This window comes from Triturus cristatus, chromosome 7 (assembly GCF_964204655.1).
Source record: "Triturus cristatus chromosome 7, aTriCri1.1, whole genome shotgun sequence".
Classification (NCBI taxonomy): domain Eukaryota; kingdom Metazoa; phylum Chordata; class Amphibia; order Caudata; family Salamandridae; genus Triturus; species Triturus cristatus.
In genome coordinates this window covers 1,847,079,115-1,847,104,514 of record NC_140590.1, presented here as the reverse complement: position 1 = coordinate 1,847,104,514, position 25,400 = coordinate 1,847,079,115, and the positions used below count along the sequence as shown (strand labels likewise).

General features: G+C 46.5%; 1 protein-coding gene across 1 annotated transcript in view; it reads left to right on the top strand.

Annotated features, from left to right (window-relative positions):
• The window catches only part of LOC146813426 (uncharacterized), a 125,834-nt gene that overhangs the window by 70,679 nt on the left and 29,755 nt on the right, over positions 1-25,400 (top strand). The window contains exons 6-8 of the mRNA XM_085620192.1: positions 3,776-3,883; positions 14,086-14,196; positions 23,611-23,712. Coding sequence (XP_085476318.1) covers positions 3,776-3,883; positions 14,086-14,196; positions 23,611-23,712 — 321 coding nt within the window. The remainder of the gene's footprint in view (positions 1-3,775; positions 3,884-14,085; positions 14,197-23,610; positions 23,713-25,400) is intronic.

Here is a 25,400-nt window from a genome sequence, read left to right as displayed (position 1 = left end):
CAAATACTTTTTGATGATTTCATAGTATCTCAGTAAACCCACTATTCTCACTCAAAGCCAACACAAGTGTCACCTTTCCAGGCCATAAAACCAGATCCAGAGCCCCTTGTGCTTCACACCACATGTATCCAAACTTCTTCTCACTAAGTAGATTTTTCCTCCCATACTCCAACTCCTGAAAGCCATGTTCTCCCAAAAGAAAACTAGCAGCTTGATTCTTGAATGAGCATACGTTCTCGGAGAAAATCTGCGTGTAGCAATCTATAGTTCCTTCTATTGTTCCACAGGTAATGTTATAGAACGTAAGAAAGACATCCTGAAGCTTCCGAGGATCCAGACGCAAGCGACCCAGCCCCGAAGGCGCTCCACTGGCTCCCATGGAAGGAATCATCCAATTCAGACTAGTTATAGGTGAAACTCGTCTTTATTCTAACTCTGGTCACGTCCTTGGGTTGGGCATTACCACGCGAGTTATCAAGTATGACTTCAGTCACATAGGGAAGCACGGGAAAAACCATCAGAGTATTTGGTCCATCGTTCAAAAACAACCTCAGTCTAACTTTGAAGAATTGAGACAACTGTTCAGAAGGTGATATGCTGTCACTTTACAAAACCATTATGTAATTGAATAGATTGAAAGTGATCATGACCCATTGATATTAACACTCAAGGCTCTGAGCCAATTAGACAATAAGGATGTTGCCCACACCCAACTGGAAGCAGTAGTTTCGAATGATGATATGAGAGTCAGATGGGCAAGGATCGTTGAAAGAGAAGGGGACCTGGAGCAGATGAAATCTATGGTTGCTCATTCGGTTGCTATTCTCAACAACTGTTCTACCCAGGAGGACATTAACCGCACTGTCCCAAATGTCCATAGTGAACTATTCTCTAGTTTAAAACCCTTTTTTATCAAGCCTATTTCAAGGAAGAAAAAGCCTGGTGCAAAATGGCCTCCTGGTACAATAAGTCATGTAGAGTGGCATACCGGGTGCTAACGAACGCCCTTAGAGCCAAAAATATAGGCGCGGTTAGATCTGCCAGGGCCAGGTATAAAGCAACCAAATCAACAGCAAAGAAGGAGTGGAACGACAAACATTGGCTTGACTTCTATGAAGCTAGTAATGATAGGGATATGGTCAAATTCTGGCAGTAAGTTAAGTGGGGAAGCAATGGAACACCACACATACCAGTCAATCATGTAGCACCAGAATCATGGGTTGCGTACTTAGAAGCACAGTTTTCTAATTCAAATAATGTCTCGACTCACCCCCAACTTGGTTTCACCCCCACCACTTTATTGTTTGACAGCTCTGAGGTAGAGAAGGTTCTCCCTTTGATACCAAAAGGAAGGGCACCAGGTCCGGATTGTATACCGGCGGACTTGTTTCAGCACGACAAAGAGAATTGGGTCACCTACATCACCTTTTTAGCCAACGCCATAGCTAGTGGAGCACCCATCCCTGATACATGGTCTGGAGCAGTCATTATTCCGATTTTTAAAAAGGGCGATCGTTCGCTACCTGGCAATTACAGGCCTATCAGCCTTATTGATTCAATGCAGAAACTAACTGCCAGGTTGGTCCTCAGTAGAATCCAAGTGTGGAGCGAGGAGTATGAGATTTTATCACCACTGCAGGCTGGCTTTCGCCCCTTTACTAGCACCATCAACCAAGTTTTTAGGTTTGTTATGATTTACTGGAAAGTAGTTAACATAGGGGGAGGATCCCTATATGCAGCTTTTATCGACCTTAAGTCTGCATTCGACTTGGTCTCCCGCAATAAAATGTGGAGCGTCCTCTCGGACGCAGGGATGCCACAGGAGCTATTAGCCATGTTAATCAAATTGCACACATCGAACTATGCACAGTTTAGGTGGGGCTCAAAGGGTGAGGTCACCGATAAATTCCCTGTCCTAAAGGGGGTGCGCCAGGGATGCGTCCTGGTGCCCACATTGTTTTCCCTGTTTATTGATAGGGTGGTCCACTATTACTCCACATGTCATACCGATGCCCCGAGTTTGGCGGGGCTGAGGATACCACTGCTCATGTTCGCAGACGACACCTTGATCCTATCTAAGACACAGAAGGCGCTGCAGGCTGCTTTGTCCAGGTTTGAGGTGTTCTGTCAAGATCATGGGCTGGTGGTAAATGTGGACAAGACAAAGTTCATGGTTTTTCACAAACACAAGATCATTAAAAGCAGTATGTACATGAACAATGCCCTTTTAGAACAGACAGATGCGTTTGCGTACCTGGGGATTACCTTAGGCAGGAAGCTTAACTGGAAACCTCACATTGATTTGCTAGCTTTAAAACACGTACAGCTGGCAGGAGCTCTTGTGAAAGAACCTAGCCGCTCGTTTACCAAGCCCATAGCCCCTGTTCTTAAAATATATACCACCAAGGTCACCACTTCAATCGTATATGGTGCCGAATTATGGAGTTATGAGAACATCTCCATCTTGGTACGAGCCCAGAATAAATTTGTCAGAGCTATCGCGAGTCTTCTGCAATCTTCACCACTGTTGCCCCTCTTTATGGATTTGGGTTGCTTACATATTGAGGATTTAGCCCAGTATAGACCAGTAGCATTCTGGAGACGGCTTTGGGTCACTCCAGAGCTTTCCCAATATGCCAAATCTCTTCTGGATTTCAGGGGGGTTGGTTGTTTGGGTAAGATAAAATGGCTACAGAATGTAAAAAACACCCTGTGTGGGATGGGGATGAGTGGTCTATGGGAGCACCCTGAAGAAAACCCATTTCCAACAAAAAGGGAGTTTAAGGCTGCCTATTGAGATATGGTTAAGAGTAATTATTTTTCCTCTACTATTAGGCCCACCCTGTCGAGGGACTTTTTGACGCATAAACAGGACTTTGTGCTTGAAGCTTATTGGGATGTCATCCTAAAACCAATGGGTAGGAAACTATACCACCAGTTTAGGGTTGGCTCTCTTCCGATCAACACCTTTACAAGTAAATGGCTTCTGCATGGGCCAGATCACTGTCCTGTTTGCCTGGCCCAGACGGAATCCATATCTCATATCCTCTTTGTGTATCCGGCCTATAAGTTACCCAGGACTAAATGGTTGAAACCTATCTGTATGAATCTAGGTACTAGATCTGCCACGGAGGCGCTAAGGATTCTGCAGACATCCATTAACGAACCAATAGTTATTGCTATGGCAAAATATTTGAAATGGGCTTGGCTTAGCCGTCCCAAAAAACTAAGAGAAACCCAAGTCTAGTTATAACTACTCTTACGTAAAGTTATTTTAGTGTGGCTCTGTTAATGAACTTACAGCGGTGTTGAATTATTTTGTCTCGCATTTTATCGATGTATTTCTATGGTTTTACTGTGGTTTTTGTACTCTTGAGCCTTTTTATATGATACAAACTCTAGTACTAATGAATGTTTTTAGCGATATTTCTTATGATTGCTGTTTACGGCTCTGTGTTCTTATTTTTAGCATTTTAACCCAATACTGTTTGTGCTGTCTTTTATGATTATTTTAATCGAATTAAAGACTTAATGATGATGATGAATAGATTTGTCACCAAACTAAGGCAATATTTTACATATTTCCAAAACTGTTCTAATATTTCTGCATTTCCTCTTGACAGCTTCAGCAGTTTATATCACCTCTTAGGTGGTTTCTTTCAGTTTGATGCATTGGCCATGCTTACTGGTTTACAAAACTAGATTGAAAATGTATTCTTTTGTCTTTTGGCATAATTTTGTTAAACATAGCTCTTTATTTTTCTTTTAATATTAGGCAATGCGTTTATAAAACAAGACCTTTCATTTATCAACAAGGCAGAAGCAAACTATTCTGTTGACCTTCGTGAATCTGAGAGGAAAGAAAACATGAATACAGCTGCAGGTAAAACCATAAAAAACTCACAGTTTTGGTGTCAGAGAAACTCTTGAAAAACACACTGCTCAGCAGCAGTATGTCTAGTTTTGGGATATGTTTGATTTTCTTCCAAGATCTACCTTCACAGTGTTTTGAAGTTATCTAATCTAGTACTTGGTGCTTCAATACTTGGGTATTTCTATGTTTCTGTCCTGATGCAGTTAGTGAACCTTAAGAACACATTCGCTAAACTCCTTGAATAAAAATATTTCTGGAAGAAACTTTCATTAATTGGTTGTATTGATGTGCATCTGTGATTGATACTTTTGTCCTTTTCTGAGATCAAAGCAATTGTACAGCACATTCTGTCCAAATATGCAAGAACTGATGCCGTGCACTCAAATTCTTTTAGAAGTTCCTCAGAACACTCGGGTTAGTTGTGATACTCTGACAGAGCCAGCCCGTCTCCGTAAGGTGAATTACAAATGTCCCAGGTAACTGGTGGTTGCCTGCAAACAGAGTGCTCAAACCATTGAAGCCCGTAGGCTAAATCTCAACAAATTAATACATTCATACAAATGTAACCAATAACTTTCAACAAAAACTCATGTGAATTCAAACAAATCGTTTATTTGCTCAACCTCATTTATGGACAGGGTCCAGTCAAAACATATGATGGCAGCTGTTTCTTGAATGAATTTCAATGCATTTTGAGTGTCATGCACCCTTCTTCAGGGGGCATGCAGCAGCTGATAAGTAGCACGTACAGGTTGGAGTAACAAAGTAGTAAGCTGGGTATGCCCAGACATAGGTCCCATGTGCACTATGCTACAGGACTCAAGCTGCAACCTACTGACGAGGCCCATATAGGCTAAAACATGTCTAAGTTTTCTTGTGATTCTGCTCAGAGGGGACCTGACTAGCATTTCAGGCAAAATTGTACCAATTGAAGCAGGCCCAGGGCTGATTTGCGTATGGATGGTTCCTGTCTGAATTGGCATGGTGGACAAAGACAGATGTACTGGATTGTGACTCAAGGTGATTACCAGTTGCTTAAATTAATTAATTAATTAATTCATTAAATAAAACATACCCATCACTTTGTGGTATTCCTGAGTGCAACGCTCTAGGTGTAAGGGTATGCCCAAATATGGAACCTGTGCTCACTGCGCCACTGGAACCAAGCTGCACCCTACTAATGAGGCTCAAATGAACCAAAACCAGTCTGGGGTTGCTGGTTTTCCTACTCAGGGGATCTTTCCTGGTGGTTTTGACTGAACTGTTCCTATTGGAACAGGTCCAAGACTGCTCTGTATATGGCTAGCTCGTATCTGGGTTGGCATGGTGGGCTATAATATAATGTTCGAGGCATATGAGCTGCAGATTACACACTTTTGCATAGATCGCCATCTGGTGTTGGGCCCGGATGTTTGCAGTTTGTTTTTCCTCTTGGAAAGTGTTTGGAAGTCACAAGGTCGGTGACTCCTCCCTTGGTTCGTATTGTGCATGGGCTTCGGCTCCATCCTCAGATTGTTTTTTTTCTGCCATTGGGCTCGGATGTAATACTTCGCGCTCCGGTTCCGAACATTTCCAGTTCGACGATCGAAGCGGAATCCTCGCTCATCGCGGTATTGTTCAGATCCTGAGCTCCTCAATCACCTTCTCTTCGACACATCTTCGATTCCAGTAGTCGACGGCGGCCTTCAGGCCTATCCAAGCTCCGGTCCCGGCTGATGGAAAGAACTCCATTCAAGAAGTGCCCTCGATGTGGGTCCAAATTCCCCTGTGGAATGGATCACTTGTAGCTGGCACCAGGGTTCAGATAGTTGTTTCCGATATTTGGTAAAAAAATCCTCATTCACGTAAGACAATTCGTGGGCGGTATATCTTGGTTCTCCGCCTTGATATTTAAATACGTGACAGCATCATCATAGGGTTTTTCCCATGCTTCCTCCAACCCGGAGGGAACCACTGGACGTTCCAGTAGTGATCAGGGAAAAAAAGGGAGGAGTACAAAAAAGGTGAGGAGTGCTCAAGTGTTTGTGATTAGTTAAAAAATTCCTCTAGCTACCTATATACAGTTTTATTCCATTAGGTGCAGGGAAAAAAAGGATAAAAACAGCTAGTTGCAGAAAGGACATATAATGAATCCGCTGCAGTTTTAGTCTGAGTGGTCGGTCATTTAGACTAAAACTGCAGATAGGTCTACTTCCATACTACCTATGCTCAAGGGGCTAATAAAACATGCGCCAGAGGTTTATAAAGACCCAGTCAGGGCTAGGGTCATTAACCCACGCATAGAAAAAAAGTATAAAGCTGCCCCCACAGATCCTGCCTATATCAAAGGGCCAGCGCCACTGGATTCCCTAGTGGTCTCCACGGCACGGAAAAGGTCAAACTCCCAGGCGTCAGGCAAAGCACCACCACCTGACAAAGAGTCAAACCTACTGGACGCGTCAGGAAAGCGCACTGCGTCACAGGGAGCCAATATATGGCGTATCGCCAACACTCAAGCGCTATTGGCCAGATACGACAGAGCGCATTATGATGAACTAGAAACCATCATGCACCATCTCCCAATAAAATACAAAAATATTGCCAATGAATTCATTCAAGAGGGTGAGACCATAGCTAACACCTCTATACGCTGTGCCTTAGACGCAGCAGACACAGCCTCCAGGGCCATTAACACTAGCGTCCTCCTCCGTCGCCATGCTTGGCTGAGAGTTTCAGGGTTTAAATCTGAGGTACAGGCCTCCATATTAAATCATCCATTTGATCAAGAACATCTATTCGGTCCAAAGGCAGATGAGGCCCTCGAGAAGATGAGGAAAGACACAGATACGGCGAAATCTATGGGAGCCTTGCAGTCACACCCTCCTAGGTGCTCCTTTCACTGCTCTTCCTTTTGGGGCACGGCCAGAGGCTACTCCTCAGATAGCGCGTCCACGTCCTACAAATCCCCTGCTCAATCCACCTTCACAAGGGGTTATCAAAGAGGCGGATATAGAGGCAATAACAATAAAGGCAGAGGCAAAACCAATACCACCCGCTCTGCCACACCGCCTACCCAATGACTTCCCCCTGCTCCCTCCAGACCATCTCACTCCGGTCGGGGGCAGGCTACAAAATTTCCTTCACGTCTGGGAGACCATCACCTCAGACAGATGGGTGACCCAAATTATTCGTTCAGGGTACTGCCTAGAATTGACATCTACCCCCCCAAACATTCTACCCAGGCAACGCCCAATGTCACAAGAACATTCCACGTTACTAAAACAGGAGGTAATCTCCCTCCTACAAAAACAGGCGATAGAACAAGTCCCCGCCAGTCAACAAAATTTAGGGCTCTACTCCCTATATTTTCTGATACCAAAAAGAGACGAGACTCTAAGACCTATCTTAGATCTCCGGCCTCTAAACACATACATACATTCGGACCATTTTCACATGGTAACACTTCAGCAGGTACTTCCGCTCCTCTCACCACACTGGACTTGAAAGACGCATACTTTCACATTCCGGTACACCATGCTCACAGAAAGTACCTCAGATTTGTAGTGGACGGGCAACACTACCAGTTCAAAGTGCTCCCATTCGGGGTCACAACAGCACCAAGGGTATTCACCAAGTGCCTAGCGGTAGTGGCGGCACACCTCAGAAGACAGCACATTCACGTCTTACCATATTTGGACGACTGGCTAATAAAAGCAGCGTCCTACAACAATGTGTACATCACACCGCCACTACAATCCAACTACTTCACCAGCTAGGTTTCACAGTGAACCACCAAAAGTCCCAGCTAATACCATCCCACACAAAGCAATACCTCGGTGCCACCATAGACACCTCAGAAGCCATAGCCTACCCCAATCCTGCCAGGATTGCAAGCATTCAGGCTTTGCGTCAAAGATTCATACCTCAACACTCTCTCCCAGCAAGAGTGTTTATGCAACTAATAGGGATGATGGCCTCTTGCATTTTCATAGTGCCTCATGCAAGACTCATGCAAGCCAATGGAACCAGGCCCAGGGGCAACTGACAGATCTGGTGTTGGTAGACGGTCGCACCCATCGCTCTCTGCAGTGGTGGAACACCACAAATCTTTCCAGAGGTCGACCGTTCCTGGACCCGGTTCCACAAATAATCCTAACAACGGACGCATCGCTCTCCGGCTGGGGAGCTCATCTACTACACCTCACAGTGCAGGACACATGGACGCCACAACAAAAGTTACTCCACATCAACCATCTGGAGTTACTGGCAATCTTTCTAGCCCTAAAATCCTTTCAGACACAGGTTTTAGGCACGGCCGTCCTTATTCGCACAGACAACATGACAGCCATGTACTACATTCAAAAACAAGGCGGCACACACTCTCCACAGCTCTCTCAACTAGCACAGAGCATATGGAGATGGGCAATTCCACACAAAATCTTTCTCCTAGCCCAACATGTCCCAGGAGTCCAAAACCCCATGGCAGATCTGCTCAGCAGACAGACGCAGCAGATCCACGAGTGGGAACTTCACCCGCAGGTTCTTCACCCGTTCTTTCAGATGTGGGGGCATCCACACATAGACCTCTTCGCCACCCACGAAAACAAAAAATGCCCAAGCTTCGCCGCCAGATACCCACACCCATTGTCCAAAGGCAATGCGATATGGATGAACTGGTCAGACAAATTTGCGTACGCCTTTCCACCTCTCCCACTAATTCCATTAGTGGCGCGAAAGCTACAACAGCACTCCCTCACACTGATTCTAGTAGCTCCAACATGGGCCAGACAACCGTGGTACACCACGCTGCTGGAACTCTCGGTAGTGCCACACCAAAAGTTACACCTCTCACCATGCCTCCTAACCCAGAACCATGGAGAGATCAGACACCCGGACCCCGCTCAGCTCAACCTTGCGATCTGGCTCCTGAGATCCTAGAATTCGGATACCTTAACCTTCCCCCTGACTGTATGAACGTCATCAGTGAAGCTAGACGCCCTACCACTAGAGCCTGCTACGCTGCAAAGTGGAAAAGATTTGTTGTTTATTGCCATAACAACACAATCAATCCTCTAGACGTGTCTATACAACACATCATATGCTACTTACTCCACCTACAAAGGTGTAATCTAGCATATACCCCCATTCGGCTACACCTCGCAGCAATTGCAGCTTACCTACAAAACAGGCAGCACCTATCACTTTTCAGAGTGCCTGCCATTAAAGCCTTCATGGAAGGCCTAAAACGAATAATTCCCCCCAGAGTACCACCCTCACCTGTGTGGAACTTAAATATAGTTCTCACAAGGCTAATGGGACCGCCTTTCGAACCTTTGCATAAATGTGAACTGCAATTTCTCACATGGAAAACAGCTTTCCTTGTAGCCATCACTTCCCTTAGAAGGGTCAGTGAGATACAAGCACTTACTATACAAGAACCTTTTCTCCAAATGCACCAGAACAAGGTTGTCCTCCGTACTAACCCAAAATTCCTACCCAAAGTCATTTCCCGGTTTCATCTAAACCAATCGGTAGAATTACCGTTTTTTTTTTCTCGCAACCTCAAACTGTTGCAGAAAGGGCTCTACACACACTGGATGTTAAAATGGCCTTACTTTACTATATCCAGAGAACACAACCTTTCAGAAAGACAAAACAACTGTTTGTCTCTTTCTCTTCACCACATAAAAGCAACCCCATCTCTAAATCAGGGATAGCTAGGTGGATTGTAAAATGCATACAGATTTGCTACCACAAGGCAAAACGCACGCTATCTGTTCCCCCTAAAGCCCACTCTACACGAAAGATAGGGGCCTCTATGGCTTTTCTAGGGAACATCCCATTAGATGATATCTGCAAAGCAGCTACATGTCAACACCGCACACTTTCACTAAACATTACTGTGTAGATGTGCAAACCAAGCAACAAGCTAGTGTGGGCCAGGCTGTACTAAAAACACTTTTTCAAACCACTGCAACAGATACCGGTGGTCGCCGCTAGGGTTGGGAACTGATATATAGTATATGCAAAAGTGTGTAATCTGCAGCTCATATGCCTCGAACGGAATATGCTACTTACCAGTATGCATCTGTTCTTGGCATGTAGAGCTGCAGATCTACACACGCCCACCCGCCTCCCCGCTACCTGTATCTGTTCCAGTCTATCTTATTTAGATACAACACACATGGGTTTCTTCACTATTATTACTACGCTCCATCTTTCCCTGTTGGCGAAAAACAATTTGAGGATGGAGCCTAAGCCCATGCGCAATACTAACCAAGGGAGGAGTCACCGAACACTCCAAACACTTTCCAAGAGAAAAAACAAACTGCAAACATCCGGGCCGAACACCAGGTGGCAATCTATGCAAAAGTGTGTAGATCTGCAGCTCTACATGCCAAGAACAGATGCATACTGGTAAGTAGCATATTCCTTATTGGACTGCAGTTAGAGGAATTAGCAGTGGCTGGGATTAATTCAAGCAGTCCGCCCTTCTCTTTTTTCTTTTGTTCAGTATTCCTCAATACATTCACCAAATCCATGTTTGTAAAGTTGTAGCACAAAGTGCTTTTTCAAGAGGAATCAGCATTGGTCATTTTAGGTTCTACATGCCAGTGAGGAAGTTGAAGAAGGGGTGCTGCACCAGAATGATGGAACCTGATACATGTGCCAGATAGCAGTGGAGGCAGGTAGGAAGGTAGGTTCATGTGACTCCTACCCATAAATAGAAGGGCTCCTACAGCCTTGCCATTAGCCAGGAAGTGGTTTGAAAGGTTTGAGCGATAATTAATAACGTTAATTTTATACATCACAAAATTCCGCACTTGTGTAATTATTAAGCATGTGTAAATAACAGATATTAATATTACCCAGTTTATGGCACTCCTTTAACTTACCTTGAAGTGATAGAGAGCTGAGCCTGCCTTGCTGTGATTTGATCTTCAGTTCACCACATTTGTCAGTGACTCACTGAGCCATGCTCCTGGTTGCAGGATTGCTTAGTTCTTCCACAGCCATTCCTGAATCTGTCTGGGTGGTTGGCTAGTAGATTTAGAGATTCAGACCTCAGTCTTCTGGAGGAATGGTTGTGTAAAGGGGTAATGAAGAGTTTGGCACAGCACTACCTCCTCATCAGTGTAGCACCAGTGCAGCACCAGTGCTGAACCACCTTTGCATCAGTGCAGCACCATCTCAGCATCAGCACAGCACTACCTCCTCAGTACACCACCAACTCAGCACCAGCGCAGCAGAACATCAAAATCAGCACAGCACCATTTCAGCATTAGCATAGCACAATCTCCGCATCAGTGCACCACCAGCTCAGCCCCAACTCAGCAGCAACTCAAGACCCATGCAGCAACACTTCAGCATCAGCAAGCACCACCTCCGCATCAGCACAGCATCACCGCAGCACAGCACCAACTCAGCACCAGCGCAGCACCACCACCTCAGCATAACTCAACATGACCCAGCACCATCACACAACACCATTACAGTATCACTCAGCACCACCACAGTGCGACCTCCTCATCTGTGCACCACCAACTGAGCATTAGCACAGCATCACCTCAGCACCAGCGCATAACCACTTCCACATTAGCACAGCACCATATCCTCATCAGTGCACCACCACCTCAGCACAACACCACATCAGCATCACTTAGCACCAACTGGGCACCAGCTCAACACCACCAGTGCAGCAGCAGCTCCACCTCCGCACAACTCAGCTCCACCTCAGCATGACTCCGCTCCACCTCCACATGTCTCAGAATCAGCACAGCACCAACTCAGCACCAGCGTAGCAACACCTCAGCATTGGCACAGCACAATCTCCGCATTAGTGCACCACACCAGTGCAGCCCCTTCTCAGTAGCAACTCAAGACCCATGTATCACCACTACAGCATCAGCGCAGCCTCACCTCCACATCAGCACAGCATCACCGCAACACAGCACCAACTCGGCATCACTCAGCACCACCATAGCACCACCACCTCAGCATAACTCAACACCACTCAGCACTACCACAGCACCACCTCAGCACCACCTCAGCACCACCTCAGTATTACTCAGCACCCTCAGCATCAACACAGCACCACCTCCTCATCCGTACACCACCAACTCAGCATTAGCACAGCACCACCTCCGCACCAGCGCAGCACCACCTCCGCTTTAGCACAGCACCATATCCTCAACAGTGCACCACCACCTCAGCACAACACCACATCTGCATCACTTAGCACCAGCTGGACACCAGCTCAGCACCAGTGCAGCAGCATCACAGCATTAGCACAGCACCATCTCTGCATCAGTGCACCACCACCAGCTCAGCACCACCTCAGCACCAAGGCTGCCCCATCTCAGCAGCAACTCAGCACCAATGCAGCACCACTGCAACATCAGCACAGCATCACCTCAACACAGCACCAACTCAACATCTCAGCACCACCTGAGCATGAACCAGCATCACTCAGCACCACCGCATCACTTTAGCATCACCTCGTCATCAGTTCACCACCAACCCAGCATCAGCGCAACGCCACCTCAGCACCAGTGCAGCACAACATAACCATCAGCAGAGCACCATTTCCGCATCAGTGCACCACTACCTATGCAGCCCCACCTCAGCATCAGTAGATCATCACCTCAACACAGCACTTAGCACCACCTCAGCATCACTCAGCACCACCCCAGTAACACTAGGTATCACCTCTACACCAGCACACCACTACCTCAGCAACACTCAGCACCACTTGAGTATCATTCAGCATCACCTGAACCTCACATCTGCACCACCACCTCAGCACCACTTCAGCATTACTCAGCACCACCTCAGTGTGCCCTCAGAATCGGGCATCTGTTGATTCTCTCCACCCTCCGTTTGTTTATGTCCCTTCATTCATAACAAAAAAAACTATAACAAACAAGCATTACAACAGGCAGGAAGAGGTTGACCACATTGCAAGGACAAAAAAAGTAGAAGACTTTTTTTGGTATTTTAATAGTCATTCAATTGTACATGATGTCTTCTTTAAACTCCTCTACATAACACTCCACAACACACAATACCATTGCACGTACTTACACTCAATTACGCACAGTCCCACTCCACATCATTCCAACACACTCCAAAAAACATAATTACTATCCACATAATACAACTGCTCATCATACCACTTAATTCCACTACACAAAGCCACACCACAGTTTCACACTACACAATTCCACAACTAACAAGTCCAAGCCAACCCACATGATTGGTACACACCACATACATCCACCTCAATCCATAACACATAGGTAAGAGACATTTACAATGCCAATAGCTTCAAATCTTTTTTTTTTTTAAAAACACAGATCTGATGCTTAGCTCCTAACTATTTGTTTTTTCCGTCACCAAAAATGCAAAGCTATACACACAGTTCCGTGCCACACAATTCAGCTCCACACATTTCAAATCCACACGACATAATTTAACACCAAACCATTTAATACAACTCAACAACACAATTACACAACACACCACATACATTCAATTCACACCACACAATTACACATTGTGCCGTAAAATTCAACAGCACAACACATAATTAAATGGTACTAATTACCACTTCACAATACACAATCCCACTCCACATATTGCCACTACACTGAATGGCACATAATTGCTAACCATATATTTCCACAGCACACCATGCCACATAATGCCACTACACAAATCCACTCCACACCACACAGTCACACAACTAACTAATTGAATCCAACCCACATAGTTCCACTGCACACCACATACATACACTCCATAACACATAAGTAAAATAAATTGCCATTTACAATACCAATAGCTCCAACTCAAACAAATGCGAGACAGATTGCATTTCCAGGGCTTGTTCATTATTACATTTTATTCCTGTAATCTGTGCTTTTTAATTACTGTGATATTGATTGACTCATGACTGCCTCCAAACTTAAGTTTCTGTTTTTATCTTGTACTTTTATGGCCTTATTATGGCCGAAATAAAGTTCTAGTACCTACCCACAAATCTTTTTTTCCAATAACATGTTCCACTGCTCACTGTACTGCGGCTTGCCTTATGTCATGTACCTACTATAAAATAGTGCAATAGGTTTGATTACCAGGTTTTTATTCAATATTGTGATGTGTTGACCTTCCCTTTGTAGACATCTCTAAATATGCTAATAAACATGTCCATATTCACCACTCACTAACAGGAGCCGCAAGCGCCGCATCAATTGGATCTTTCACTGATACTGGTGGAGGTGAGGCCTATTTTGCTGACCAGCATGACCCCAAGAACTGGGGCCATAGCAGCAGTGTCGCAGGTAAGCATATACGATTATCATGTTTTATTCTTCCCTTCTACCAGTCTCCCTGACCATTCCGGAACTATTTTTACAATATTTAATCTGCTGCAAGCTGTTAAACCATGACAGTTTTTAGGCCTCGCCTAGGCAGCGCATGTGCTGTCTTTGCAACATGTGGTGTTCAGTCTATGGGCTTTGAACGCGCCCATTGCTTACCATTGGTTCTTTTGTCTGCCTTTAGAAATGACTGCTTTTCTTTGGTTAACATGCTCAGCAGTCCCTCTTTTTCTACTTTTGTAACCTATGAGGACTGCCCCTGTTACATGTGCTCTTACTCATCTTGTTATTTATAACTTTGTGAGCAATCTTTTTATATTTTTCCTTGTTTAGGCTCAGGAACTCGCTTGCGCCCACTGCTGGCTTCCTCTCCTGGGCTGCAGCTGCCGCCTCCTCCTCCGCCCTCCTGTGTGTTTATTAGGTCTCGCCTGGCGTGGGCTGCGCACATGCGCAGTCTCGCTGGCGAGATTTAATGATTTGGGGTATTTTCTGTAAAGGGCATTAAGCCCCGCCCCTCTTTTCCATGCTTCCACTTTCCATGCTTCCACTTTTTTATGCTAAACGGTGGCCAGCCATTGGAAAAGAGCTGTTCATGACATTTTCCTTTGGCTTTTTGAGCCGTCCCATTTGGACGGGCTCGTCAGCCTTCCGTGCGTCGTGAAAGCTTTCTTATCTTTATGGGGCCATGTGTTTCAAACACATGGCCCCATAAAGACAAGAAAGCTTTCACAACGGACAAAAGTGAAAGCGGACCGTGCTTGTTATATAATATCTGACCGGTCCCTGTTAGTTGGCAGGTATGCCCTGACCCTAATAGTTTTAGGGTGTTTAGTTTGACACCGTTTTTCACCCATCATTTATTAATAGTGTTGGAAATTAAAGTAGGAGCGGGCGCTGAATTTGTGTAACAAATGTAATCGTTCCTAAGAACCCTTCCGTTAGCTAAGTAAAAACCGGAAAGTCCCTTGAGGATCTAGGACCTGGCAGAAGCCACTAATTTGAGTGCCAGTTGTAGACACTCACATAGGCTTCACTAGCCCATCAAAAAGCACAATTTAAATAGCAATACTTCCAAATGTAGGTAGTCTCATTCTGCCCACTTAGTTTGAAGAGTGTGGCATCAGTCTGGTGCCTGTTCCTAATGTTTAGAGAAGCAGCTGCTTCAGCCATAGTGAACAGGTGGTGTAAAAACACAATGACAACCCTGCACCCCCAATCAGGCAGGGGTTACCGAACACGGGCTCACCTCAAGTCTTCGGTCAGAAGATATCAAAATCCTGCTTGTCTATGCTTCACTGTCTGCCGAATCATGAAAGAGTGTTTTACTATCTACGACTAAAACACTTCATTCCGAGCTGCCCCGGAAAAGATGGCTACTCCGCCCCGGAAGAGCTCTCTGGCATCCCAGAAGTAAATTATCCAATTGCTATTGTGCCGGCATTTTCTAACATTTGGTATGCCTGTGATGGTGTGTTGCTTCCTCTCTTCAGTCGTCTTGGAAAAATAGTCTGCCCTCGTCCTTGAAACCGATAATCTCAGTGTGGCCTTCTTCGTATCGAGATCTTGTTTCGTTTTCAGTGAAGCCGTTCAGTGTTCATATTAAAGCCCACCCTGGGAACTGCTAAGCGAGGTATTCTTGAAGCCTCCTGCGAAAAGATGTTCAGTCTATTTAATATGGTATGCAAATTGTTTAAGAAAGAGGAAGCACTCCTACTAAAATCATACATGCCAATGTTCAGTGGCAGCTGGTGACGTTTAAAGAGTGCATGTTGTGGATGAGTTTTAAGTAGCGAGTCAGCAAAGGGAGCGCATCTAACATAAGGATAGGTTCAGGGGTTTTCCTCCTGAAAAATATTTGAAGAAAAAAGGGGGGAATGGCATTCTTAAAAGCTAATTTTAATACGAATGTTAGACCTGGCACCATTGGTGTGGGTCTCCCTTCCATTTTTCGCTGTTGTCTCCTCTGTTTTTGCTGGTAATAGATGCTCTGGGCACTCTGCCACTGCCATTCAGTGCCACAGCGCGAATGCTCCCTGTGTAAAGATGACATGTGAATGGGTATATCCATGATTGGCTTATTTGGTTTGCCTGTGAGTCCCTAGTAGCGTGGCCTGTGTGTGCCCAGGGCTGGTAAACCAAATGCTGCTGGTGGGCCTGCAGCGCTGGTTTGCGCCACCCACAGAAGCAGCTTGTAAAGTGTGTCTCAGACCTGCCACTGCAGTGTCTGTGTGCAGTCTAGAACTGTCATCTTGGCTGTGAAGTGCACCCACTTCCCAGCCCCTGAACCTTCCCTTGGCATCATGTAAGCCACCCCTAGGGTAGGGTGCATTGTATGTGTAAGGTAGGACATGCTCTGGTGTGTGTAGCATGTCCTGGTAGTGAATTACACCCAATTTCGTTTTTCACTACTGTAAGGCTACCTATTCTCCATAGGCTAGAATGGGAGGTTTGGCTATTACAATCTACAGTCCTAACTGACCCACAGAACATGGTAGAAAAACGAATTTAGTATGCCTGAGCTCAGAATATTAAAATACATCTTTTAGTGAAGTGTATTTTTATATTCTGTGTTTGAAAATACCACTTTTAGAAAGTAGGTATTTTCTTGCCTAAGCCTTCCAGTGTACTCTGCTGTTATGTGTATTGGCTGTCTGGTTTAGGAGGGACAGGGCAGGCTGAGTCAGACCTGGGTTGAATAGAGAGATCTGCATTGGAGTATGGGGAGGGGTAGCTCCTGGACCTGAATAGAGCTGTGCCTGGCAAGGTGAATGCTGGCTCCACCTCCCACTGTCCGTCTGATGGCAGACTCCCTCTTTCTCAAAGGAAGGATGCACCCTGGTAATCAAAGTGCTCCAGGGCTGGGCAGAACTGGTTCTGGCTGGGTTCAGTGACTTGTAGCTTCTGAGAACAAAGACTTTTGGGGTATAAATATCTGTGCTGAAACCCCTACAATTTGTATTGCTCCTGGACAACAACAAGAACCTCTGTCCGTGTAACTGAAGGAATCTGCAGGAGAAGGACTGTCCTTGTGCTTGTGTGCTGTTTCTTGGACTGGCCTGCAGTGGTTACTACTGGACTTGGAAGAAGAGGAAAAGGACTTTAAAGGAACTTTTATTTTTGCTACAGCAATCACCCAAGGGCTAGAAGAGAGCTAGCCTCCTGCAGGAGTCTCAGGCACATCAGACTCCACCACCAGCCTCCTGTTTCCTCCCAGCGAGGATTTCTATCTGCAGGTGAGGCTCCTGTTAGTTCCGGGGCCTCTAGTTCTACTGTGGAGAAGAGAGTGCTGAAAATCGTTGCTAACGCCTGTTAGCGAGCGGCCGCAGCTGAAAAGCGTAAGGAAAATCGTCGCGCTGCTGCCGCTGAGTGCTCGCTACCGGAGATCATCGCATCACATGTTTGCGGGCTGCCAAATGCTCGCTAACCCGAAGATTATCGCATTGCATGTTTGCGGGCCTCAAAGTGCTCGCTAACCAAAGATCATCGCATCGAGTTCATCGCTTCACGACATCGCAGCGCGGACGCAGAATGTTCGCCATTTTCATCGCATCAGGATTGTCGCTCCCTCGCGGAGCGCCATTTCTTTTCATCGCAACAAGATCGCACACGCAACAGGCTCGGCGCATCATCCTCCCTTCGCGGCAAAGATTTCATCGCATCGCCGGCTTAGCGTGTAGAAGTTTGTCGCTTTGTCCTGCTCACAAATCAGCGCATCATCCTCCCTTGCGGCAAGGATTCAATGCATCGCTGGTTAGCGTAAGGAAAATCATCGCTACAACTCCTTAGCGACATTTTTGTTGCTTTGCTACAGAATCCAGGTATCTTGTGAGTAAAAGGGTTGCAGAGACCACTGCCTTGAACTGTTATTGGTCTTGTGTTAAGTCTATATATAAAGATACTTATTTTTATAACTACTTGAGTGGTGTCCCTTTGTAGTATTCTTAACTGTGTTACTGTGTATGGTCATAAATGCTTCACACACTGCCTCTGAGATAAGCCTAGCTGCTCGTGCTACGTTACCACAGGGTTGAGCAGGGGTTATCAAAGGGTGTAGTCTGCTTACTCTGACTTAGGAAGAAGGGTCCCTACTTGGACAGTGGCCAGCCATTGCCAACTAGAGACCTCCATTTCTAACAACGGAAATTTGTGAAAAGCCAGATTTATATAATGGAAGTCTGAATGTGTTGTCTAGAAATATTTAAAACATTAAGGATTGCCCCACATTGTACTGCATTAAATATGTTAAACAGCTCCTGCCTGCCTCAACTAGTCCCTCTGGGTGAGTTCAGTTTGTTGGGGGTGTTTATGACGGGGCAGTATTGAGAAGCCTGGAGCTGAGCGCCTATCAGTGGTTGATAAAGGTGTTCACAAAACAGACATATTCAGTCCTTGGCTTCTCAGCAGAGCACCTTGAAAATGGTAATGTGGTAATTGTGGTATCGCACACGAAGGAGGTCGTACAGCTGTTAAAATATGCTCAGTAAGAAAGGACCGGAGACTGCAGTGCCCACAGGCAGGGCACAGGTCCTAAAACAAGCATCAGTTTGTGTCGGTGTTCCATCCAGTGTTTGGGAAGGAGATTTGAGGGCAGGTCGACATCTGCCAGTATCCCCGGCCGGAGGGTGCCCACACCGAGCCAGGAACACCCCTCCCGCCCCTGCCAATCAAAAACAGAGGCTTTCTCAGGCGCTGCAGAAATGGGCTACACCGGCATGGAAAGATTGCTTAAGCCGTCTTGGGAATTCTTTTATCGAAGCAAGCATCCTTCGGCAGTGAGCTCAGGTTATGTTTTTTGTACATATTTTAGCTAATGTCACATGAATAAACAAAGAGAAGGGGCTTTCCTTGAGTGCGGGGTAGTTACACAGATTATTTCAAGAGAATTTCTGACAAACTCCTCCAATAATGATGACTCTCAGAGTGATGCACTACAGTTAAAGAAAACAGGATCTCCATTGGTGCTGGGGTTTTAGCACCAAGCACCATGATAGGCTTAAGGACTTGCACCCTGAGCCGGCATTTGATAGACGCACACCAACTTGCAAAAAGAAACACAAATACGACACACAAAGTCTTTGCTGTTGTATAAATGTTTCATAAAGGGTTAGGGTAACAGAGTTTATATTATATATCATAAAAACAGAGTCATTTGTCAACAAGAAAAACCACAAGGAGCTGGCATCCATGGCCAAGCTAGGCCGACCACTTCACTCCTGGTCGTTACAGGCACTGTCTCCAGTCATGAATTTACGAATCACTGATTTCATGTTTTTTGTTTTGTTTAGATTAGCTTGATGAACCTCTTCTCAGTTTAATCATAAATGTTGCGAACGAAAGAAACAATCGTCATGTGCAGATTTAAATTAAATTTTTACTTGAAGTGGGCTATTTCAACGTCAGGTTTGTTAATGTGGGCTAATGAATTTCTGAATACGACTGTCATGTAATCCAAGAATGGGTGCTGTGACGATTAATCATTCCTAAAACTCGATCTTAGTTCACCAGTTGCAAAGTCAGCTGCTTTACCTGTTACGTTACTCCACTGCAAACAAAAAACATAATTAAAAAACATTGCCATTTACAATGCCATTAGCTCTAACTTGCAGAACCGCTAGACCAATTGCATTGCAAATGCTTTTTTAGACTGTGCGTCCTGTTTTACCACAACAAAGATGGAGTTGTTGTTTCTATTTAACTCCTTATTTATTTCTATGAAAGTGTTGCTTGTTACATCAAATAAAGATCTTTGTTAAGGTGACTAGGAATCCTGGAGCATGAGCCCTGCTTACGGATCCATGGCACATACTCGCAGTCCGCTGCAAGCGAGAAGGACAAGCAGTATTTTATGTTAAGTGACCTTTCCTGAATGCTTCCTGTGAAGTCTGTTGGTGGATGTGTCTTACTGCACTAACATGAAAGTCATCAACAGGTCTTCACTCATGTGGGTGATGCCGTGGGAGTTACGTTCAATGAAAGAGCAAGAATGGATCCGTAGTGATCCCTGCGTTGTTGCTGCCCTGCAGTCATGTGGATCTTGCGTAGGTAGGAGATTGCAGTGACCACTGTGGTACCATGGTGGAGACAGGCCTGGAAGCCCAAGCTTGAAACTGTTCTCTAGGTCCCCCTAAAGATTTGGCTCTCAGAAATACTGTTCTAGGAAGAGCCCTGAACTCCCGGTTCCGTTTCGGAAAATTGCCAGAGAAATTCAAATGAAGCTTCTTCTCAGTATTCGCTGTTGAGGCAGGTTGAGCAGGATTTATTGTCTCTCCTCGTGAAAGCTTTTGCAACAGAGCACTCTCTTTTCCCTCTTTCATGTGCAATGAGATAAATGGAAGAGGGTACAATTAAATGGAAGGCACCTGAACTGTAATCCAACTTCAGGTATTGCATATTGTGCTTCTGAATACACTGGACTAACATGTTCTGAGGAAATATGGAAGCCAACACATGCATATTCTAAAGGCAGAGGCCAAGCCAACACATGCATATTCTAAAGGCAGAGGCCAAGCCAACACAGGCATATTCTAAGGACAGACGCCAAGCCAACACAGGCATATTCTAAGGACAGAAGCCAAGGCAACACAGGCATATTCTGAGGACAGAAGCCAAGGCAACACAGGCATATTCTAGGGGCAGGGGCCAAGCCAACACAGGCATATTCTAAGGACAGACGCCAAGCCAACACAGGCATAATATGAGGACCGAGGCCAAGCGACACATATTCTAGGGACATTGGCCAAGCCAGATAATATTATTCTGAGTACATGGTCGAGCCCCAATCCTTTCATTTTCACTAAGAACCTAACCATCGCACCCATTACTAAAATTGATATTGGTGACATCACTTACTGTCAATGAATATTGTGAAAATACAAATCGTATTTCAGTCCACAGATCACCAGGCCTGTTGCTCTGCTGAAGGTTACAGATGACACGCAGTCATGATGTATCATTCCAATACGACTCTCAAGCCTTTCACATGACTGACCATGTCGGCAGTGCAGGACCCACAGTACTTCAGTATTTCCAGCACTTCCTCAACACTATTGCAATGCAGATGATTGGGTGGGCAGGTTTGGGCAAGGCAATGAGGCTACTGGTCCTCAGAGCTTCTGGAAGATTCCAAGCTTGAGTTGGTCTTCCACTCAGCTGGGACTTGATCTTTCTCTTGATCAGGGTCCCTCTCATCTACATCAGGCAGTCCAGCTCCTCGACTCCCAAGCGGAGACAGCAGCACATCAGGCAGTTCAACTCCTCGACTCCCAAGCAGCACATCAGGCAGTCCAGCTCCTCGACTCCCAAGCGGAGACAGCAGCACATCAGGCAGTCCAGCTCCTCGACTCCCAAGCGGAGACAGCAACACATCAGGCAGTTCAGCTCCTTGACTCCCAAGCGGAGACAGCAACACCTCAGCAGTCCAGCTCCTCGACTCCCAAGCGGAGACAGCAGTCCAGCTCCTCAACTCCCAAGCGGAGACCGCAGCACATCAGGCAGTCCACCTCCTCGACTCCCAAGCGGAGACAGCAACACCTCAGCAGTCCAGCTCCTCGACCCCCAAGCGGAGACCGCAGCACATCAGGCAGTCCAGCTCCTCGACTCCCAAGCGAAGACAGCAGCACATCAGGCAGTCCAGCTCCTCGACTCCCAAGCGGAGACAGCAGCACATCAGCAGTCCAGCTCCTCGACTCCCAAGCGAAGACAGAAGTCCAGCTCCTAGACTCCCAAGCGGAGACCGCAGCACATTAGGCAGTCCAGCTCCTCAACTCCCAAGAGGAGACCGCAGCACATCAGGCAGTCCAGCTCCTCGACCCCCAAGCAGAGACCGCAGCACGTCAGGCAGTCCAGCTCCTCGACCCCCAAGCGGAGACAGCAGCACATCACGCAGTCCAGCTCCTCGACTCCCAAGCAGAGACAGCTGCACATCAGGCAGTCCAGCTCTTCGATCCCCCAAGCAGAGACCGCAGCACATCAGGCAGTCCAGCTCCTCGACCCCCAAGCAGAGACCGCAGCACATCAGGCAGTCCAGCTCCTCGACCCCCAAGCGGAGACCGCAGCACATCAGGCAGTCCAGCTCCTCGACTCCCAAGCGGAGACAGCAGCACATCAGCAGTCCAGCTCCTCGACTCCCAAGCGAAGACAGCAGTCCAGCTCCTAGACTCCCAAGGGAGACCGCAGCACATTAGGCAGTCCAGCTCCTCGACCCCCAAGCGGAGACCGCAGCTCATCAGGCAGTCCAGCTCCTCGACTCCCAAGCGGAGACAGCAGCACATCAGGCAGTCAAGCTCCTCGACCCCCAAGCAGAGATAGCAGCACATCAGGCAGTCCAGCTCCTCCACTCCTAAGCGGAGACAGCAGCACATTAGGCAGTCCAGCTCCTCGACTCCCAAGCAGAGATAGCAGCACCTCAGGCAGTCCAGCTCCTCGACTCCCAAGTGGAGATAACAGCACATTAGGCAGTCCAGCTTCTCGACTCCCAAGTGGACATAACAGCACATTAGGCAGTCCAGCTCCTCGACTCCCAAGCGGAGACAGCAGTCCAGCTCCTCGACTCCCAAGCGGAGACAGCAGTCCAGCTCCTCGACTCCCAAGCGGAGACCGCAGCACATCAGGCATTCCAGCTCCTCGACTCCCAAGAGGAGACAGCAGCACATCAGGCAGTCCAGCTCCTCGACTCCCAAGCAGAGACAGCAGCACATCAGGCAGTCCAGCTCCTCGACTCCCAAGCAGAGACAACTGCACATCAGGAAGTCCAGCCCTTCGACCACCCAGCAGAGACCGCAGTACATCAGGCAGTCCAGTTCCTCGACCCCCAAGCGGAGATAGCAGCACATCAGGCAGTCCAGATCCTCCACTCCTAAGCGGAGACAGCAGCACATCAGGCAGTCCAGCTCCTCGACTCCCAAGCGGAGATAACAGCACATTAGGCAGTCCAGCTCCTCGACTCCCAAGCAGAGATAGCAGCACCTCAGGCAGTCCAGCTCCTCGACTCCCAAGTGGAGATAACAGCACATTAGGCAGTCCAGCTCCTCGACTCCCAAGCGGAGACAGTAGTCCAGCTCCTCGACTCCCAAGCGGAGACCGCAGCACATCAGGCATTCCAGCTCCTGGACTCCCAAGAGGAGACAGCTGCACATCAGGCAGTCCAGCTCCTTGACTCCCAAGTAGAGACAGCAGCACATCAGGCAGTCCAGCTCCTCGACTCCCAAGCAGTCCTATTTTAGGTCCTAAAGGCGAACAGTTCTGGGGTTAACTAGAGGTGACTACATTTTATTTTGGTTGTGGTTGAGTAATAGGAAGTTACATATATTGATGTGTACTAGAAAGGCCTGTCACACCTACATGATCTCTTGTTTTGTCTATCATTTGTGGTTGCAGTTGGCACATCAATTACATCTTTCAAGATAAAAGAGGAAGAAGAACCTTATTTCGTTGACTACCAGGACCCTGTGAGCAGGGACGGCATCACTACTTCCACAGGTGAGCAGGGACCAGAGCTGATGAAAGAGCATCTCCTATCTGAACCATTCCTTCCTAAAGACACCTGGGAAGCTTTTAATAATCTCCTGTCATCCTATCAATTATTTCCCTTTTCTCCCCTTTATGTCTTCTTTTTATTTTCTCTCTTCTCCCTCTTCCCTATTCCTTTTTAGGTCTCGGCTCGAAGGCTGCGCTTGCGCAGTCTCGATCCGAGATTTAATGACTTGGAGAAGAGGGGCTTGAACCCGCCCCTCTTCTCCCCTGTTCTCCATTGGCTGGCCTCTTGAATGCTGGCCAGCCATTGGAGAAGAGGTCCGTCATTCCGATTAGGCCCCGTCCTTTTCGGATTCGGGGGCGTGTTTTTTTCAAGAAGTCTAATTATCTCCTCCAGCCAATGGCAAGAGGAGAACACGCCCCCGAATCCGAAATGGCCGCTGCCTTTCTCCGAGGCATTTCTGTTTCGCCTCGGAGAAAGGCGGTGGTGTGCTCGTTTCCTATTGGGCTTCTTTACGTTAGCTGTTAAATGCACTGAAGCCAAGTTCCATCAGTGACATGAAACTCTTGGAACGTATTTTACCTGGCTACGTATGTTTTTGAGGGTAATCTGCAAATGTAGTGATTCCGTCCCACACTCTCCTCTGCAAACAACTTTTCGTCGCTCTATCAAATCCTCTGCTAGCTGCACCTTCCACGCAGTGAGAACCCTCTTCCAAATGCGGTCTGCATAGTAAATAAAAGTGAAATTGGTCCTAAAACACTGACCGTGGTCAGGTTCACGTCCTTTGTACTGCCATATTTTTCCCCACCAGTCTCAGGAACTTCACTAAACAGCAATTCGGCTGAGGGACACCAGGTGCAAAGCAGGCCAGCAAATAACAATGCAGTTTCTTTAAATGTTTTAAAAACAAAAACATAAAAAAAAATAATGTCATGAGCAATGCCAATAGCTCTAACTTTAACAATGCCGAGACCATTGCATTGTAAATGCTTGTTTCCTTTTCCTGTTTTGCATCACATGTTCCCCTTTTCCGCTTGGTCTGCCCTCTTTTTTTCACTGTTCCCCTTTTCCCCTTTTACTCCGCCTCTCCCTGTTCTACCTCTCCCTCTTTCTTTTTCCCCCTCTCTCAATCCCTATTTTCCTCTCACGCTGCCTGTCCCTGTCTAGGCCCCTACGGTTATCACTGGGCCCTCATGTAGCACCTGTGTCAAGCAATCCCTAATTCTTTCTTTTTGAAAAAAGAGGCCCTCTGCATCACTAGTCGAGCCTGGCCTGGACTTGACTTTTCCATTGTTTCTTGCCTGGTTACTGGCGTGGTACGAACCTAGCATTTTTAGCTATTTTGAAAACCTTAATTCATGGTCTCAGCAAATGCCTTTTGATTTATTTACTTTATTCTTAGATTTTTGAAGCATGCTACTGTTGGTTTCCCCAGCATGCTTCATAAATTTAAGAATAAAATAAATAGACCAAAGGCATTTGCTGAGACTGTATATTAATGTTAACAAAACATTGAAGAATGCTTGGTTCATGTTACACCAGTAGCCTGGCAAGTAAAACAGTGGATTCAGAGTGCTAGAAGCCTAAGGGCGCTAGAAGCTTCAGGGTGCTAGAAGCTTCAGGGCGCTAGAAGATTTGGGGAAAGGGGAAACAGCAGGAGAAACACCAAAGCCTTCTTACTCGAATGTTT